This window comes from Alternaria atra (assembly GCF_907166805.1).
Source record: "Alternaria atra isolate CS162 genome assembly, contig: 35, whole genome shotgun sequence".
Classification (NCBI taxonomy): Eukaryota; Fungi; Ascomycota; class Dothideomycetes; order Pleosporales; family Pleosporaceae; genus Alternaria; species Alternaria atra.
In genome coordinates this window covers 384,087-405,104 of record NW_025091334.1, presented here as the reverse complement: position 1 = coordinate 405,104, position 21,018 = coordinate 384,087, and the positions used below count along the sequence as shown (strand labels likewise).

The 21,018-nt window shown below is 49.3% G+C and overlaps 1 protein-coding gene across 1 annotated transcript; it reads right to left on the bottom strand.

Annotated features, from left to right (window-relative positions):
* Nucleotides 1-387: 387 nt before the first annotated feature.
* ALTATR162_LOCUS11044 (uncharacterized protein) lies at nt 388-20,522 on the bottom strand (the record flags this gene model as incomplete). Its single annotated transcript, XM_043318685.1, has 7 exons — nt 388-2,337; nt 2,884-9,603; nt 10,315-11,975; nt 12,036-12,516; nt 12,577-16,475; nt 16,588-19,923; nt 19,985-20,522. The coding sequence occupies 7 exons, from the start codon at nt 20,520-20,522 to the stop codon at nt 388-390; spliced, it is 18,585 nt and encodes a 6,194-aa protein (XP_043174620.1).
* Nucleotides 20,523-21,018: the final 496 nt, after the last annotated feature.

Sequence of the window (21,018 nt, the reverse complement as noted above, 5' to 3'; positions counted from 1 at the left end):
AAGGAGGTTATAAGAACAATTCTTACGCATCTCCTAACACGTAGGGCGCTAGTTATAAGTAGTGTTAGAGGCTAAGGCGTAAGCGAGAGAAGCAAACATGTCGAGACTATAATCGTCCTCCTCGCTCCGCCTCTGCAGTCCTGTATCACATTTTTCTACTGTCTATATTATATCTAAGTCCAATAGTCCTTCAAATCTACAGTTCTCTGAGTTACTTTATTACACTAAGTAGTTAAATATCTCTTGTATAACAAATATATTTCTCTAAATGTGCCTTTCTTATGAGCCTAATTTTGCACAAGCACTAGAGGTTGTGAAATTATAGATTATTATAGCCTATCGAGCAATGTACAAATTATCTCCGAGATCCCTATGTCCTTAATTTGATTATCGTAGGAAGGACTTTGCAATCCGATCGGTTTTGTCCCACTCCAAACTGTTCGTTTTTGGTTTGCTGTACGATCCATCCTCGATTCTTTGGACCTGTTCACCAAAGGTCACACATTCATTCGCGTCTTGCAGGCTCAGAGCGATACCTTGTGCTTGCGCAAGTCCAGCGACCATGGCCGCTCCTATAGAATCACCCCCTTGTGTGTAGAACGAATCCGAAGGAACGAACTGCGTTTCCGAGGCAAGTCCTAGCACTCGGCACCATATTGTCTGAAGCAAGTGATACGTTTCTTGTCGAGGTTCTTGGATCACGGGTGTGACTCCAGAATGAAAACCCCCTTCCGATTCCGGATGGGCCGACATTGGAAGTCTAACGCCACGCAGACGCCTATTCGAATCTATGGAGAGCGTTGTGACTGTTTCGTGGCGTTCCTGTAGCACAACCTCGAGGTTGCTAGTTAGGACAGAGATAAGTTTCTCCGCTACGTCTCTTGGCAAAGTCTCCTCATTGAAAAGCATGGTCAAGTCCGTCCTGTTATCCCCCGTCGGCACGCTCGTCACCCACAAGTCTACTTCATCACATGCGCCTTTGTATGCTATCGAGCCTCCGTGTTTCCATTGTAAAGCATCGTCTGCCGACAGCTTTGAAGGGGGAGCCGGGTTTGACGAAGGGTTCCAAATTTCGATATTCTGATGTTGGACCATACTCGAGAATCGTGTTGTGGACGGCCAGTCTGTGCAATCTTTCACTATCCTTCGAAGGCCCAGATGCTCGTGAGGGAAGGTCTCCACATGATCTCTATGCACTTGCTCGAGAGCCTGGAAGAGCGTTCTCGATTTCATGCGTTGTGCGTCCAAGTCAACACGCACTGGAATCGTGGTGATGCATGGTCCTGTCAGAGATGATATGTCTTGGATTGGGGCATTACGGCCCGATGTCAGTGTCCCAAATACTACATCAGAAACACCTGTTGCTGCTTCTAGAGTGATTGCCCAGGCAAGGCAGAGAGCAGCGTGAACTCGCCGTTCTGTCGTCGACACTTCGGGCAAGCAAATGTGGGAGGTAACAACGCTGTCTAACAGTCTCCGGTTTGTGTTCGGACACCTGGCAAGGTTTGTCATGCTGGTGCCGGAAAGCCTTTTACTCCAGAAGGCTTGCGCATCTGCAATATGGGTTCGTAGATTCAAGAGTTGGACTAAGCGTGAGAAGCTTGGCTGTCGTGTTAATTTATTCCCGTTGTAGACGGCAATCAAATTATTGAAGACATTGGGTAGACAAATTCCATCGTACTGAGCATGACTCAATCCTATGGCCAGCAGGCTATGAGTCGGCGTGTGTTGCAGTACGCGGAATCGAGTTGGGCTGCAGTAGGGTCGTGCTTCATCTAAGCAGGTCTCATCGATGAGATGAGGTACACTCAACTTGTCACCATTCCAAGGAACCTCCTGGTAGTCAAGCACCACATTCCTCAACGGCGCTTGGTAAAAGCCGGCTCCACTCTGGAAAAAAACAGTTCGAAGCAGAGGGTGTATGTCGACAACCTGGTTGCAAGCTCCTCGAAGTTTAGAACGGTCGAGAACGCCCATTATATCGACAACGAACCATGCGAAGTATGCATGATGCCATCTTTGATTCGCTACGATAGCCACTTCCTGGAGTGGAGTGAGAGGGAAGACGTCCTCGATCGTTGAATGAGATGGGATATTTTGACTCAGGTCTTCCGTAATTTGACCAAGGGCATCAGGATTGACCAAGGAAAACGCTGGCGGGTCTTGGAGTATTAGCAAATAGCTCGTGGAGTTCTCCTCTTGTATCAAGAGAGCCATATCCGATAGCTCAGGATTCTTGTACAAAGCCACCACAGACATGTGATGTCCAAGCCTAGCAGCAGCAGCAACCAGTCCGATCGCCGCGATAGAGTCTCCAAGATCGAAAAAATTGGTGGACTTTTCGACTTTAGACTGGTCGCACTTTACCACAGAAATCCATAGGCTTCGCATGATCTTTTCTGCGTTCGTGAGTATCTCGTTGCTGTTTGAGTGTTTTTTCAATGACAAAGTTTGCTTGTGTGATTCGAAAACTTCCTGCAATGCCTTGCGATCCACTTTTCCAGTGGATGTTCTTTTGACGCTCGGCAGTGGAATCCAAACACGTGGAATCATAGTTCTGGGAAGGGTTCGCGCCAATTTTCCACGGATATATGCACAGTCTTTCTCGAAATTCACATCTGTTTTCGACGTAGACGGTGTTTGACAGCCTTGATACCCGATGAAAGCGACAAGAGTTTTCGACCCGTCCTCACCACCAGAGTCAAGGGCTGCGACTACTGCACTGATGCTCGATTCCACTGCAGTGATACCACTTTCAATCTCTGCGATCTCGATTCTGACCCCGTTAATCTTGACCTGATTATCTGCGCGACCAAGATACCGGAATGAGCCGTCGAGATCTTGGCACACCAAATCGCCAGTACGGTACAGCCGTTGACATACTCCACGTATCCAAGCTGGACTCTCGAAGAATGTTTCATGAGTCATATCGGGTCGATTGAGGTACCCTCGTGCTAAAGTTCCTCCAACCACGAGTTCTCCAATGGTTCCGATTGGGGCCAGACGAGACAGACTGCCAGGTTCGAAGGCCCAGCAATTGCCAAACAGCGCTCGACCGATTTTGTTCTTTTCCTGGTCATCAGGCATAAGCTCGTGACCTGTAACGCATCCGGAAGCTTCTGATGGCCCATATTCATTGAAGACGCGCAAACCTGCCTCGAAAAGTGGCAACAGGTTGAAACTGATCGATTCTCCACCCATAGCTATAGACCGTAGGGAGGGAGTTTTGCTAAAGTCAATCATCTTCGCTTGAGTTGGAGTAAAGAACGCGTGATGCACGTCGTATTTCACCAACGTAGCTTCGACACCTTTGTGCATTTCGTCTTCGGATGGCACACAAATCAAACCACCAGTAGTCAACGGCTCCCATATCTGTGACAGATGAACATCAAAGCTCCATGTGGATCCCCAGAGTGTGTTGACCTTGGAATTGATATCCTTCCACTCTGTAAGCTTGAGTATCGTAATTGCCAAGGGGCCGTGGTCCATGATGCAGCCTTTGGGGCGGCCAGTGCTTCCACTCGTGTATGTGATGTATGCCACGTCACCAGCATGAGGGCTTGCCTCTGTGGTCTCGCTACCGGTATCTGTATGCTGCTTGTCCAAAGTTTCCTTGCTTACCTCCAAAATCTCTCTGCCTCCGGCAATCTCCCCAGCCAGATGTATTGTGAATGGTGAGAACAGTACTATTTCGGCATCCGAATCTTCTAGGATCTGTAAGTTCCTCTCAATGGGGCTTGTGGGATCCAGAGCAATAAATGCAGCTCCTCGGATGGTGAAAATGGCAGCTTGGATTGCAACGGCCATGGCATTTCTTTCGGAACATGCCGCAATGCGAATCTCTGAGCCTGCGCGTCTTCTGATTCGGGATCGTAGCACTGCAGCCAGTCTAGTTGTTTGACCTAGTAGCTCGCCGTATGTCAAAGTTCCATCGTGGGCATTGATGGCAACAGCGTTGGGATTTTGTTCTGCAATACGGTACATCGCATTCACAACGGTATCTGTTATTGGCATTGCCGTGCCACAGCCTCTCATCGCGATGTCTTCGTCATGCTTGGTGATCAAGGAGATGTCCCCGAGACGCTTTTTGTCGTCCATTCGCGTTTCTGCCAATTGCTCAATGGCCCGTTGTAGATGATTCATGAACAACTGTGCATTTGCCTGTTCCATTGCCTCAGGTGCATACTGTATCTTCAAATTCACCGTATCTTCGCTTTCGATTGTGGCCGCCACCAGAAGTAGTCCAGACTGTGCCATTTTCGTACCTGTTCCACTGAACAAGTCGATACTTGGTTCTGAGAGGCGAGTACGAGGTTGGACTACTAGCATGCTACCCATCTCCGCTATTGATTGGTTGAAGATCCGAGGAACCAGAGTGTGCGCAGCGTGTTGATGACTGGCCGCATCCAACAGGAACTGACTGGCATCCTCGAGCATCTTGTAAACTTCCCGGTCATTTGAGCAGTCGGCGCGGAAGAATGAAGTTGTCATGAGCGGTCCAACGATATCTGACGCGGCCTGAAGCGGGATACTTCGTCCTGATTGTACGGAGGGATAACAAACGTCGCTTGTATACCCATATCTGGAAAGCAGCAATGCATATGCGCAGTGTATGATCGTCGCGATCGAGAAAGATGATATTCTCGTCTGAGGTAGCTTCATCACACGCTCCGCAGTGAGAGTCATCAACACCTCGCCTGGGTTTTGCACAGTCCTATAGTTTGGGAACTTTACAATAGACGCGCCTCGAATAGCATTCTTCCAAAACTCCGCGGAGCCATTTTCTTCTTGTTCGAAGCGGATAAAGCGACTGAAAGAAGGATGGCCTTCCAAGTGTCTCCCGTTATACATTTGGCTAAGTTGGTCGAAAAGTGCGTCCTGTACCCACATATCGTAGATTACGTGGTGCATCCTCAGCTGGAAGACCTTCTTTCCCGTACATGAGGTATCAAGGCTATACCTGAAAAGTGGTTTCTGAAGCAGTACTGCTTCTTCATGACAGTCGCCGAAGATTTTCCAGGGATCCGCATCGACGACGATCTGTATGTTGCCAAAGTCTTTTGTGTTGGCAATCACCGTACGCAGAATAGAATTGTGCATGACGACTGCTTCCCAAGACGAGATCAGGCGCTTTGCACACGTATGAGGCGCCAATTCCATGTCGATGGTGCACCAGTATGCCTCGGGGTTCCGCGACGATGCAGCAATGAATGAATTCTGCATAGCAGAGCAGGGGTAAGCATCGCAAATGCGGTATACCGGAAGATTCAGTATATCTGCGAGATGACTCTGAAGACTCTCTCGGCTAGCAGGCTCAGCTGCTAGTACCTCGAAAGGTACGGGGTCCTCGAGGGCTACACATTCTTCATCAGTTTTGTGCATCAGCAAGGCCATGTCCTCTAGAATTGGTCGGGCGAATATGTCCTTATATGTGACCGGGTACCCAGCGCGCTGCATCATCGAGACCAATACGATGACTCCCACAGAGTCTCCTCCGATAGAGAAAAAATTAGTCTGCAGCCAGACGTCGTCTTCTTGTAGATGCAATGCACGAATCCAAAGTGTTCGCAATTCTTTCTGCTTCGTCGTTTCGGGCAATCGCCTAGCCACGTCTGAAGCGTCGACAGCAAAGCTGGCCAACTCTTCTGGGCGATAGCCAGCCATTTGTTGGGCAAGTGCCTTGCGGTCAATCTTTCCAGTCCTGGTCATAGGAATGCTGCTGCTGATATACAGCGACGGGATAAATGCCGGGGGAAGTGAACATCTCAGCTGTTCACGGATCGCTCTTCTGATGATAAAATGTTGATCATGAGCAGTGTCATAAAATAGTGAGAGCTCGTCACGGCCGCGTTTGTTCGTGACAATTACAACTGCCCTTTTGACATGTTCGACTCGACCTGCCACCTCTTCGATCTCGCCCAACTCAATTCGAATTCCATGAAGCTTAACTTGCGCATCGATCCGGCCAACCATCTCAATCTCACCATTTGTGGCGAAACGAGCAAGGTCACCCGTCCGGTACGCTGTCGAGACGAAGCGTACAGGAAGCCACGATGGAGCCTTGATAAAGGCTTTAGCAGTCTGCTCTGCAGCATGCAGATATTGATCTGCGAGGCACGGACCGGTGATGATCAACTCCCCTACACATCCTAGAGGCGCTAGTCTGTCGGTGTCATCTGACTCTGCGATCCAAAGTTGACTACCAAGAATTGCTGAGCCAATGTTCGCAGGATTACTTTCTGTGGTCATCCGGGAAGTCGCGACGTTGACGCTAGCTTCTGTTGGACCATACACATTATGAAGCACACGCTCTGGTATATTGGCAGGATTCGTCCATTTGTTCCGAACTGATTCTGTCATTGGTTCACCGCCCACGACAAGTGTACAGAGGCCAGGTACTTCTTCTGGGACCAACATGTTGGCAACGGTGGGGGTAAGCATAGCCAGGTTTGCCCTGGATTCCTGAATGAAAGAAGAAATGTTCCCGAGTCTGTCGGCTTCGGAAGGAATACAGACGCAGCCGCCAAAGCTCAGCGTTGGGAAAATATCCATGATTGACACATCGAACGTGTAGTTGCAATACTGTAAGCTGCGTAGTCCTTCTCTCGACGTATGGCCGAAGTGCTCTGCGTGTTTGACCATGCTGCGAGTAACCGCACCATGAGACACAACGACTCCCTTGGGAGTGCCAGTAGAGCCCGAGGTGTACAGAACGTAGGCCAAAGACTTACTACTAGGGTGAGTGTATCCTCTTGGAGGTTGGGACGTCTGATCAGCCAGTTGGCGGCCAGAAAATTGCTGATCAACACAGATAATCGTCTTGCTGGTATGTAAAGCCTTGGAAAGTACACTGGCTTGCTCCCTAGATGCTAAAACTAGCTCGGTGCTGCATTTTTCTATGATATATCCTTGTCGTTCGGGTGGATGATCTGGTGATATTGGAACGTAGGCCCCTCCAGCTCTGAGTATAGCAAGTATGGCAACAAGCATGTAGCTGCTCTTCTCGAAGCAGATGGGTATCGTAGATCCAACTCGTACTCCAGAAGACATAAGTTCGGATGCCAAAGCTGAAGACTCCTGGTCAAGTTGCTCATATGTCAACGAACGATCGTGCGCGAAAACCGCTTCTCTTTTCGGCCACTTCTGTGCAGCGACTAGAAACAGCTCGTGAAGGAGACCGTCCGATGGAGCGGGTTGTTCATTCCAGGAACATACTAAGCTCAATTCGGCATCACTGCTCAAGCGAGAGAGGACGTCTGAAACCTTAGCGGTACTGATCTCGTGTAATTCTGTAAGACGTTCAAATGCAGTTCCGAAATGATCAAGCAGCCTAGACACTGCTATTTCATCTAGTATACCAGAGTCGTATGAAGCCGAAAATGTTACGCCGGTTGGTGTTGGAGTACACTCGAGGACCAGCCCGTAAGGGTGCTGTAGCTCTTGCTTGATGCGAGTGAAACCTTCAATCTGTTCATTTTGGATGTATTCCTCTTCATGTCCTCCACTTTGGATGACGAACAGGTTGTTGAAATCACATGCCGATGCCTGCTCAGGTCCGATTGATCTGATTTTCTTGAGCCCAAGATGACCTGAGTCCATCGCTTGCACATATTTCGCACGGATGCGCTCTAGAAATTCAGAAAGAAGATCTGTCCGGTTCACAGTTTCGACGACCGGCAAAGTTTGTATCATAGGCCCCAAGACCTTTTCAAGCCCAGGTGTGGTCGACATGCGACTCGAAAGAACCGTGCCGAAGCACACAGTCTCGCCATCAGAGACTGGATATTGGTGGCGTGAAATAGTAAGTAACCAAGCGGCACGAAGAATCGGGGTTTGATTTGGCCGCCAGGAGTCCCCACCAGAAGATTTTGCAGCGAGTATCTGCGTAGCTCTATTCGTCTGCGGCTTGTAGCTAGGCTGTCTGTTGGTTGGGAAGTGGACTGCGCTTGTTCCTTTCAACAAATTTTTCCACACTTCGATCATGCTGCTCTTGTCTAGACTCTCCAGGAATCCTATGTATTGCTGCATCCCGAACACTCTTGGCCCCTCCTCCAAGAACCCTTTTGTATACAATTGGGCGAAATCAGAGAAGATGCTCTTTAGTGTAATATCATCGTAGAGAGCATGATGTATGAAGAGCACGAATTTTCTCGCTCGGCCCCCACCGTTCAACAGGATCCACCGGGTGAGCTCTCCACCAAGAGTCATATATAGACGTTCATCAACTTCTTCTTCAATATCGACTTTCTTCCACCACAATTGCTGACGTATCGGAACCTGGAGGAGTTCGGTTGTCTTCCGACAGTTCCGAACGATTCGTGTACGAAGAATCGAGTTTGCGTGATACACAGCTTCCCAAGAGGCACAGAATCTGGCTATGTCTACGTCCGGAGCTAAGTCGTATGCCACGCGGGCGCAGTAAGAGCCGCTTGAAAGCAACGAGGCTGTGAAAAGTCCCTCCTGCAGTGGAGAACATGGAAATATAGTCTCAATATCCTGCACACGGACGCTGCAAGTTTCGGCAACATTGTCAAATAGAGCCGTTGAAAAACTCATCTGTGGCTGGCAATTCGGTCCAATGGCCGCATGATGTGCCGTCACCTCAGCCATACTCACAGTCTCTATCGCCTTCGCCATGTCGCCAAGGGCAGGGTGCTGGAAGATTGACTGGACGGGCAGTCTACTATTGTTTTTGTATGACGAAGACAGCTTCATGGCGGAAAGAGAATCGCCGCCCATCGAGAAGAAATTATAGTCAGAATGAATCCCATTGGCGTCCACATTCAGAACTCGCGCCCACTCGTCCCGCAGGTCATACTCTGCTTGAGAAATCACAATCGTCTTGCGAGTTTCCGAAGAGACATGACACTGTTGCATCACAGACCATTCGTTGACAAGAGATTCTGCGGTCTGTCTAAGCTTTCGTCGATCGAGTTTGCCAGACGTCATAGTCGGTAGGTGTGTTAGAGGAACAATAACGGATGGGCGCATATATCTTGGTAGAAGCCTCGCAACATGTTTGGCTAGCGCATCGATCCAAGCGCTCAGCTCTCTTGTAAGCTCTAGTGTACTGGGTTCTGAACTCCTTCGCCACTTCTCTTTGCTCACTGCCGCGAAGAGCGAATCTTCACCACTCGGCGACTTGGTCAGTATCACCCCGGCCCTCAACGATGGTTCAAACCCTTCAAGCGCTTGTTCGATCTCTTGAACCTCGATGCGGAGGCCCTTCAGTTTGATTTGACTGTCGATTCGGCCTAAGATGTGGATATCACCATTGCGAGAGTATCTTGCAAGATCTCCAGTTTTGTAAAGCCTGACTGGGCTCAATGTCACCCTCTGAACCCAAGGTAGCTCAGCACTATCTATGAAAGCCTGTGAAGTTCTTTCGGGATCGTTTAGATAGCCATTGGCGAGCGTTGGCCCCGATATCAATAGTTCGCCTGCAACACCCAGTGGACATAGTTGGCTGGGGTCGGATTGTCGAACGATCCATAAGTGTGCAGATATCGGCTTTCCAACATTCGTGGGTTTTGTGTTCTCAGTGATATTTGTGTTCGTGGAAGAATCGATTGTGGTCTCCGTTGGCCCGTAGTCGTTGATGAGCTTCACACGATTACACCATTCCAATATCAAATTTTGATTACAAGGTTCCCCAACCAAGATCAATTGCAGTAAGTTAGGGACCTTGTCTGGTGTGAGGAAACTTCGAACCACAGTAGGTGTGAGGATCGCAGTTTGAATCTCATTCTCTCGCATGTACCGGGCTAGACTCGACATTCGATCTTGCTCCGACGGAATGAAGAGCGTAGCTCCTGATGTCAATGTCGCAAAGATCTCCATAACGCTTACATCAAAGGTATATGAGCAGAAATGCATGACTCTGACGCTGGGTCTGAAGTTGAATGAAGAGATTTGATCGCGGATGCTCGTGGCAACTGCTCCATGGGAAATCACGACGCCCTTTGGAGTACCAGATGAACCGCTAGTGAACATGATGTACGCCGGGTCTTCAGGGGTCATGTTACTTGTCGGCTGGTGCTGCCTGTCCGGTGCCTGAAGCAGCAGCAACAACGGATGATCAATGAAGACCTTGTTACCCCACAGTTGGCATCTATCTCTCATGGAAGGTGAACAAAGGATGATATCGGTCCCGATAGCATCCTTCATAGATTTCAGCCGGGCCTGTGGCTGTAGTGGGTCCAAGGGCACGTACGCAGCGCCCGTCTTCAGCACAGCTAAGATAGCGACAACCAGGATCGCGGATTTCTCGAACATAAGCGGAACTCTGCCACGAGGCTTTACACCGCGACTCACCAGTTCCTGTGCCAGATTAGATGAGAGCTGGTCCAGCTCGTTGTATGTGCATATCTTATCCTCGAATACGACGGCCCTACTTGTGGGGTACTTAGCAGCAGCTTCCGAGAAGCATGTATGCAAGAATCGGGTATCCGCGTTAATGACTGTCGAGTTCCAGGAATCAATCTGAATTTGATCGGCATTGGTCAAAGCCATAGAATCCTGCAAAGGCTTGGCTAGCTCTTCGCTTCCACAAAGGTCGTTCTCAATGATTTGCTTCAAGTGATCGTTGAACCACTCCGCTTCAGTTGCGCCAATAACCTTGCCGTCGTATGCCGTTATTATCTCTGCACCACCCCTAGAAAGTTTGCATTCTACTTGCAGTGGATATTGCGCAATGGGTCGCATTGTTTCGCAAGTATAATCATTGAAGATTCCATTATTGTTCGCATCACCCCCAGGTTGGATAACCATGAGAGTGGTGAAGGAGGCTGCCTGGCGAGCGCAGTCGTTCAACTTGGCTATGTTGTGAAGCCCGAACTGCTGATGATTCCTAATTTTGTTGATATCTTCTCGTATTGATCGAAGTAGATCCTGCTTCGGCGCCATGCGCTCGGTATCACAGATCATAGGGATGGTGGTGAATGTCGGCCCGGCCACATTCTCAAGTCCAACGAAGTTGTCCAGGCGGCCTGACAGCACTAACCCAAAGCAAATTGAGGAAGCACCACTGGTCTGGCGCAGCACGATGGCAAGCGCAGCAGTGAGTATCTCGGATGACGACCAATCGCTATTCTTCGGAGACGGCATCTGGACCTGGACAATACGTCGCCCTGGTTGCTCCGTACTCTCAAGGCTCTCAAGAATTGGGGCTTGACTGGGGGGCGGACGATTTGTGAAAGCTTCCCATGCTTCTCTGCTATTTTCTTTCGAATCAATCATCTCTAGACGTTTGATAAACGTACGATATGCCGACCGCTCCAGTAGCGGCTGAGACGACCATGCACAGTGCAAGTCATGAACAAGCAGTCGTAATGAAGAAGCATCCATTGCTGCGTGGTGAATGATGACATGCAAAAGAACACTGATGTTCGTCTTCTCAAGGTAGAATACAGCTGGGAGATGAAAGTCTTGATCGTAGTCCTTCTCATCGATGAATTTGGTGCTCGCAGGACGTTCCATCTTAGGCGTAGTATTCAGCACAACTTGGACGGTAAGACCCTCAACATTTTCAAAAAATGCGGTTCGAAGGATCTCTTGGTGCCCAACAGTCCGTCGCACGGCTCCTTCCAGTCGGTCAAGGTCAACGGATTGTGGAAGCGTGAAAGTAATCTTGTTGGTGTAGGATCCTGGGCTCTTCGCGGACGATGCAATGAGCGCCATTTGCATGGGTGACATGGGGTAGATATCATGGATAGCTTCCAGCGGAACATGGAGGCGTCTTCTGATGTTCTCGCAAAGTGATGCGACCGAAACGTTGCCAAGCAGTGAGAAAGGCTCAACAGTCAACGTTTCACTCGCTTTATGCTCTTGCCCGATTCCTGTCAATAGCTGGGCCATTTGCTTCAATGTCAACCCTAAATGGATCTTGGTAACATCTACAAGAAAACCCTTTGCTCTTAAGGAGAATGCGAGGCGCATAAGGCTGAGAGAGTCGCCTCCCAATCTTGTGAATATATCTATAGAGGTCAGCTCTCCATGTGCTATGAAAACGTAGATAGACGATGGAATGCACATACCGTCGGAACGTATCCGCTGTCTATCGATACCTAGTATGTCTGACCAGAACTCCTGAACGGTGAGCTCGGTTCGAGACATAGCTCCCGCGCTAGGCGCCTTAGGTGCCACAGGTTTCGCCTCTTCATCCTCGAGAGACCACGTCTTCGCAATACGTTGTAGCATACGACGATCGACTTTGCCAGAGCTAGAACGGGGTATGTTGTTAACCACGATGATGGCCCAAGGTTGCATGTATATGGGCAAATCTTGCTGAAGGGCGTGTCTGATACGTTGAATGGTCTCACTTTGATTGGGAGAGTCCCTCACAATAGTAGTTGTCTTGGCGGGTATGTGTGGCATGTCAGAAAAGGCGGCCGTGATAAAGGAGACCAGCAGGGGTATTTCGTTTCGTTTGAATACATCCGTTACAACTTGGTCGATACATCCCGTGCGTCTAATCGCATTATCGATTTCTGCAAGCTCAACACGCTTTCCACGAAGCTTCAACTGTCTGTCAGCGCGACCGATAATGCGGATAGAGGAGTCAGCATTATATCGCACTAAGTCACCTGTCCGATAGGCTTTCCATGCCTTGCTCTGTAGGTCAACCCAGGGCGGAGGTGTGATGAACGCTTTGGCTGTGCCTTCAGCATTCTTCAAGTATCCAGAAGCCACAGCTGGACCGACGCAAAGTAGTTCGCCGACCGCTCCTATTGGAGCAAGGCGAGTGTGGTTGTACGGATCTACAATCCAGGTGGACGTTGTTCCTATTCCGTTTCCAATACAATAAGGGTCTCCAGGCAGGTGACAAACAGTAGTGGTTATAGTGGTCTCGGTCGGTCCATACTTGTTGATCAGATGAATCTTGTCCACCCACGTATCCAGAAGACCTTGGGTAACAAGTTCCCCGCCTAGTGCCAGCGTCTTCAATGTTGGAACATTATTAGGGCTCAATAAACTGGCCACACTTGGCGTGAGAGATATCCAGTTCGCTCGCCTTTCGTGAATAGTCTTCTCAAGCTCGAAAAGGCGTTCGTGTTCGGTTGGTACGCAGATGCAACCGCCGACTGATAGTGTGCCGAAAATGTCTGTTATGCTCATGTCGAAGGTAAGAGACGCAAATTGGTAAACTCGAGAGTCGGAATTCAGATGCAGATGAAGCTGGTGGGCCACAATCGCCGTGCACACGGCAATGTGGGATATGAGAATCCCCTTAGGCTCTCCGGTAGATCCTGAGGTGTAGACTATGTACGCCAGGTGTTCTGGTTCCACATTTTGAGCCCGTTCATTGAAGCGGGCTGGGACTGAAGTTTCTTTTGAAAGTGCATGAACATTGATTTCTAGTACACTTGACGGCGGTTCAAAGAGTGGTTCATCAATGTCGACCACAGCGAATGCAGCGGCTGTATCTTCGGCGATTCTCTGAATTCTTCCGTGGGGCCACTCCATATCGATGGGCACGAATGTCGCACCAACTCTAAGTATAGCGAGAACGGCTGCAATCTGGTGCGGTGACTTGGCCATCCGAATAAGGACCTTATCCTGTGATCTCACTCCACTATTCTCCAAAACCTCGGCGAGAGCGCAGACATGTTGTTCAAGATCTTGGTAGGAAATCACTTGTCCGCCCGACCCTTCAATGGCTGGTGAGTCTGGAAACTGCCGCACTGCCGCTTCGAAAAGTCCATAAAGATTCTTCTTTTGAGGTTTCAACTCGGAAGCGTTCCATCGCTGGATTTGTTCGAGGTCCTGTGGAGAGACTACATCGATATCGTTTATGGTTGAATCATCATGCACACGGATTGAAATCTGTTCCACCAAATGCAGATACTGCTCAGCCAGTCGATCTACCTCCTCGTCGCAGACCCATGCAGAATCGTACGAAATGGAAATTTTGATTCCTCCATGTGTCGGGACACATTCGACGGTGACAGCGTACCCTCCGGACATAGTTTCCTCAATCAAATCGAACGCTATCTCCCGTCTAGAATTTGGCTCCGAGATGTCCGTAGGCTGTACAACTAGCATCGTACGGAACTCGCATGCATTTGCGGCATCCTCGGAGACCTTTTTGATGTTCTGTAAACCGTAGGCGCTGTGAGGCAACATGGTCGTAAAATTTTCGTGCTGTCGTTGCACAAAGTTTGCGACAGTTTCCTGTTGGCTTAGTGGGATATGCATAACAACGGCAGACATGGTTGGACCTCGAACTGATTCGATGTGTGGGAAATCATTGGCTCGGCCAGAAAAGATCGTGCCAAAGCACGGATCTCTTGTATTCTCATACTTTGCGAGAAGGAGAGCCCAGGCACCACGAAGTATGGCAGGCCTCAGTCTTCTTTGGTTAGGCCACGAGATCTTTGCTGTAGATGAACGACGCTGATCAGCACAAACAGACACAGTACCACAGCGCGGCTCGTGCGGCCACGATGTGCTCTGCGCTTCGGAAAGATACGATGCCCAGAATTGCTTTGTTCGGGGATCTTTTAAGTTCTGATGTTGATAAGAGATGAACGAGGCGAAATTGGCTAAGGGAGGTAGCAAATATCCTTCGCAGTAAGCCTTGGAAATATCATCCAGCAGAATCTCTTGGCTCCATCCATCATAGGCTGCATGTGACATGGTCACCGCAAACGTGTTGACTAACCCGTTATGCACGACGAGATCGAAGTTGAAAAGATATTGGTCCTCCAATTGTACTGCTGAAGAAACTAAATCTGCGAGAGCGGCGTGAAGTCTGACCGGTGGTGATAACGGACCCTCCGGGGCCATCACCAACTGTAGAACTCCCAGAGCCTTGAGTGCCACAATAGTTGTCCTTAGGATAGCAGTACGCTCGATTACAAGCGATAAAGCTGCTTTGAAGCGGATCTCGTCGCATGGAGTAAGTGCAAATACATGCCGGGTCACGTAGAGACCGGTAGATGGTAACGCGAGTGCAGCCACGCCTTCCTGAAATGGGGTACACGGATAAATGTCGTCTACAAGATTCATAGTGAGCCCGGTAAGGCTCTCAATCTCTTGTGGATCGACGAAATCTTTCAGCAGGAACTTCTGAAAATCGGTACTGGTTTGCGCAAGGCGCTCTGTCGACTCAGGAGCATTGTGGAACATACGGTCCCGTATAGCACTTAGAGTTGGATTGCGGAAGATGTCATGGACTGAAATGTCGATGTTGTCCGCACGAGCTGCAGCAACAAACTTCATCGCAGCAAATGAATCCCCTCCTATCTCGAAAAATGAAGCGAATGGGTCGATATCGAAATCTCGAGGTAGGCCAAGCACACCCTGAAGCGTATGCTTAAACCAAGAGGATCCACTTAACTCTCTGTGACCTGAAATGTCATGAGATCCAGTCTCCTGGCTTCCAGTGTTGCTCTTCGCATACGAAGGGGTTTTGGAATGTTCAGTTCCATATGCTGCGATGAGCACGTTGCGGTCGGTCTTCCCATTCGATGTCTTTGGCCAATGCTTAATGAAGATAAACCGTGATGGGAGCATGTAGATTGGCAATCGAGCTTTGAGATGAACTTGGATAGCTGCAACCGTGGCCTCTCGATCGGGGGTCAATTCGTGAAAGATGGTTGATTCGTTTACAGCTGCACCCTTTCCGTCGTCGAGAAAAGCCACAAGCTTATTCGAAACATGTATGACAGCCGCGCTGCGGATGTCAAATGCGGCATCAAGAATGTTGTCATCGATCTCGCCTATTTCAATCCTGATGCCATTAATTTTCACTTGGTGGTCCTTTCTCCCAAGAAATATAACATTTCCATCGCCTGTTCGTCGTCCAATGTCACCCGTTAAGTATACCATCTGTTCTGTTTCTCTGCCTCCAGACGGCATTATGGTGACGAAGGAGTTCTCTGTCCTGACTGGATCCCCGAAATACCCGCGGGCTATCGTTGGTCCCGAAATTGCAATCTCTCCGGGATAGCCTGAGGGGATAGGTTTGCGATCACTGTTAAGGATCCAAATTCTCGCGTTCAACGAAGGTCCAAGGTTCTGTAGCTCAGGACAATTGGGCATAACTCTTGTCGACGTCACTGAAATACCACCCTCGGTAGGGCCGTAGCATTGGTACAGTCGTAATCGAGCAGCCCAACGGTCCACGATCTCTCTGCTAAGTCGCTCGCCCGCGATGACCATAGTTTGAAGTTGCGATGCATCCTTGACTCGTAACAGACTCGCTATAGTAGTAGTAGCAACGACAGTATCCACTTGCATCTCTCTCAGAGCTTCCGAGATTCTGTTTACGCGTGAATCTTTGGAGGGAATGCAAATGCACCCACAACGCGCCCATGAGCCGAATATCTCTAAGAGGCTCAAATCAAAAGTAAGTGTCGTAAGCTGGATTATACGCACGCCCTCTTTGAGGTGGAATGAATCAATGAGACTGTGGACAGCAGTTGCAATGTTTTGATGCGTGAGCTCTACGCCTTTTGGCAGGCCAGTGGAGCCTATAAGTGGAGATGTCAGCGTTTGCTTATAGAGCTTTAAGAAGTGCTGACTACGCCGTGTAATCTGAATGTTTAGACTATCACGTCGGCCGTCTGCTCTTTGCTTTCTTACCAGAAGTGAAAAGGACAAACGCAGTGTCTGTTGGTTTCCCCATTGGGCTGCCCGAAGACCTGACTTGGAATTTGCCGTCTTCTGACATATTGCTCCCAACTGCGCCTGGTCCGACGATATTACATTCGTCTACTGCTCGATCTGCTGATACTAAAGCTTGTTCGGATGATACTGAGACGACTTCGTCCACGTTGATGATCTGGCCCGCAAGATGAGCATACCTTGCACATGCATGCGATGTACAAAGCAAAATCTTCGCATTGACCTGTCCAATGATGAAATCTTGACGTTTCATTGGGTGCTCGGGGTCAATAGGAACATAGGCGCACCCAACCTGATGGATTGCCAAGATCCCAAGTACTGCGTAAGCGCTATTGCCAATGCAAATTGGAATAACCGAGCCGGGCTCGACGCCGCTTTGAACAATGTCTTGTGCCAGTAACTTGGATAACCGCTCAACCTCTGAGTATGTCAAGGACACACCCAATTCTTGGTCGAATATTGCGGGGTTTTGGGGAGCTTTGTGAGCAGATGCATAGAATATGTCCTGAACATGCATTTCCATGGCGGCAGTTGCGCTAGTCGATGCGATAATGCGTTCAAGTTGAGTTTGGGATGGATTTTGGAGAAATTCCACAGTTTGGTGGACACCGAAGTCCTCGAGCTGTTTGCTAACGTCCTCAAGGCGATCGAGTATACATCGGGCTACTTCTGTGGATATGACGACCTCCTCGTACGTAATCTCGATTACCACCGTTTGGTTCTCTCTCATCGTTATGGAGACAACGAGAGGATAATCGTAGCGAGGCTCCGAGACACTCTCTAAAATCAAAGGTCCGTCAGGCAATGATGAATCAATCTCTGACTGAATTACAAGAAGCGCGCGAAAGTCGCAAGCTGCCTTATAATTGGATCCTAGCGCTTGTATGTGCTGGAGCCCGAAATGCCGATGCGGAGTCATATCGGACACGGCCTTTTGATGAGCTGTTGCGAGGTCGACGAATTTAAAATTAGGGTCAACTGCGGCTACCATAGGTGTGATCGCTATAGTCGGAGCGACGATCTCTTCGATGCCATCTACAGGAGCATCTCTACCCGAGTGAACCATTCCGTAGACAACAGAAGGAGCATCGGCGAAGCCACTATACACGAGTGACCACAAGGCTCCCAGAAGTGCGCCTGGAGGAACCTCACTTTCGGCGGCCAACTTCCGATAATCCCATTGGATTGTACAACTGAGTGTACCACCTGTACTGTGCTTTGGAACACTCGAAATGACCGTCGGATAGTCTGTCGCACATTGTTTCCTCAAGTGATCGAGCCAGAACTCCCTGGTAACTCCTGAAGGAACATCTTGAAAGATTGAGTGTACAAAATGGGTATAGGGAGTGCCACGCATACTATCGAGAACCAGTTGAGACAGGCGGAGCTCGTTGTTGTGTATGCACTTGCTGTAGAGATTACCAAGCTTTCCAAGCATGAGCGATACCTGTGCACCATCCAGGATTGAGTGATGCATACGTAAATGAATGGTGGACTCTTTGCATACGTAATGCCATAATCGCGATCCTGATCCCATATCGCACGGGCGATTCGCCGCCAGATCGACGCAATGTTCAGGGCTCAGGACCACCTGGAGCATGCCAAAGTCAGGAAACATTGCAATCCTCGTCCGAAGGATGGGTTCCAAAGCGACAAGTTGTGACCAGGCGACATCGAAGGCAGGTCGGTCTAACTGATCCCTCGTACCCAGAATCATGTCACAAACGTATAATCCTGGATGCTGTAGCGATGCAGCCATGAGTCCGCCTTGCATCGGCGTGCAAGGATAGATGTTATCAATGGATCCCATTGGAACAGAGCAGACCTTGGACGCCGCTTCCATCAGTTGGCGACGGTCGATTTCGGCGCCTATCAGGGTATAAGGGATCTCTGCCTTACATCTTGACGCTGGCTTGACTCGATTCTCGGAATGGGCGAGTAGAATGGCTTGCTTCCTGATAGTGTCGGCATCTCGAAGCGTCTGCATGGTGAAAGCAACTCCGTGAGCCCGTATCGCTGCGACCAGCCTGACAGCCAGGAGAGAATGAGCGCCCATGGCGAAGAATGGCCGCTCTGCTGGGATCTTGATATCGTCCATATCCAGTAACTCAGCCCAGATCGACCTGATTGTTTGCTCAGGTCCGCCCAAGCCCAACACACTTGTGTCCGTGTTGCTGTCAGATAGAGACGGAGATGGAGATGGAGATGGCGTAAATACTGCGGGATGCGTTCGAAGTTGAAGTTCAGATTGAGTGGAGGACTCTAGCCATTTTAATAAGGTCTGACGATCCACTTTCCCGCTTGAGGTCAGCGGCATAGCTTGGAGAAGCCACCAACTTGTCGGGACTGCCGCAGTCGGCAATGACCTTTCCAACTCTTCTAGTGCCGTCTCGGTCACACGTATGGCTTCTTCTGAAGTGTTGGGCTGCAGCGAAGACCCTGCTTCGTGATGCAAAGTGCATTCATTCAGGCTGGCTTGCAGAAAACAACAGAGTTGACCTTGGAGAAGACCAGCGGTCGGGAGCAGCACAGAAATGGATTTTACGTCCGATACATACCGAATAGTCTCCTCGATCTCGACCAGATTGACTCTGTTGCCTCGTACCTTCACTTGGTGATCTCTGCGGCCGAAGCAGAAGATATCTCCACTACATACGACCTTTCCTAGGTCGCCGGTGCGGTATACCCGTCCCTCCGGGCGTCCTAGATGCCAGTGCACTGTGTTCGACGCATTTAGGTATTGAGTCATGATTTGAATCCCTGACACACAAATCTCCCCGATAGTATCTTGAGGTAATTCAATGCCCTGGTCATCTCTGATCGATACCTTGCATCCAGCCAGCTCCTTTCCAATACAATGCGGCGAAGTTTCCGCCGTCATTCGATGAGCAGTGACAACATCCGTCTCAGTCGGGCCATAACAGTTGAAGAGCTGTAGTCTACCTGCCCACACACTAATGATGCTTTCCGTCATAGCTTCACCAGAGCTGGCTAAGATGCGAAGGCTACCATTGAGATCCATTGTTTCTGGATCCAACAACTGGATTACTGATGGAGTTAATTGCGCGTAGCTCGTTTGCGTAGAGATCATGAACGATGATATATCAGTGATCATCTCGGAGATTTCTCCCATGATCAGACAAGCACCGACGCTAAGTGACATGAATATATCCAGAGCAAATACATCGAACGTGAAATGTGCAAACTGAAGAGTTCGGGTGTTTTCTCCCAGACGGAAAAGTTGTGCCAAAGTAGATGCATTATTTGCAACGGATTGGTGGGAAATAACCACCCCTGATATGTGTTTGTATCAGTCGACTGACAAAGAAAGAGGGCACTGGAGATTTAAACTGACCCTTGGGAACTCCCGTAGACCCGCTGGTCCATAAGATGTGACAAGGACTATCTGGGTTGCAATCGACTCCTTGCAAGTTGTCACCGTCTTGAACACTTGCAGCTCTCGATATCAAATCGTCCCAGACGAAGATGCTCGTGGACGATGGGCAGTGCTGGAAGTCAGCTGCGTATTCCGGTGCTACCAAGAGGTGGCAGCTGCCAAGCTCTTGTAGTATTGCAATCTTGCGTTTGACTGGAGCTTTTGGATCAATTGGTGACCAGGCACAACCTAACTTCAAGACGGCGAGAATGATCGCAACAAGATTCGGCCCTTTGTCCATGCATATAGCGAATCTGATCACTTGCGGTAACTTGGTGGATCGGATCTGCCTTGCTATCATGTTTGCTTCCGAGTTCAGTTCATGATAGGTGATAGTCTGGCATGATCCAAGAGTGTATGTCTGGATGGCATTTCGATTTGGTGATGAGGAAACCTGACTCTCGAAGATGGTATGGAGAAGCCCACGGTTGTCCGTCGTTTCGCTGTGTTGCACCATATCATTGGCTCGATGAAAGTAAAGGGCGTGCAGGAAGGGAGGATGTAGGACTTACGAAAAGTCATATCTTGGAGAGCAAAAGCAAACCTTATAGTTAGCGCCGACATGGTTTCTTATATTACGACACCACCATATGAAGCGAACATACACTAGTACGAATACCCAGTACACTTGGCCTGCATACGCTACTGCATATATCTGTCGGGCGTCCTGCATTCAGCTGATAGACATCACTGCATACAACTATCCTATACTGCATAACGCTACCAGAAACTACTGCACAAAGTGTAGAAACACTACTGCATGCAAGTAACTATGCAGATTACGCACATTACAGATTGAGTACATTTTCGTCTGAATGGAGAGAAGTGACGCCTTAACGACGCCAATCATCATAATCACGATAATTGGGGCCCACATCCTGCGGGATGTCCACCAACCTACCACCCATTAATGGCGGTCAAGGTTATGCCGGAGGTAGGCACACATCCATTGC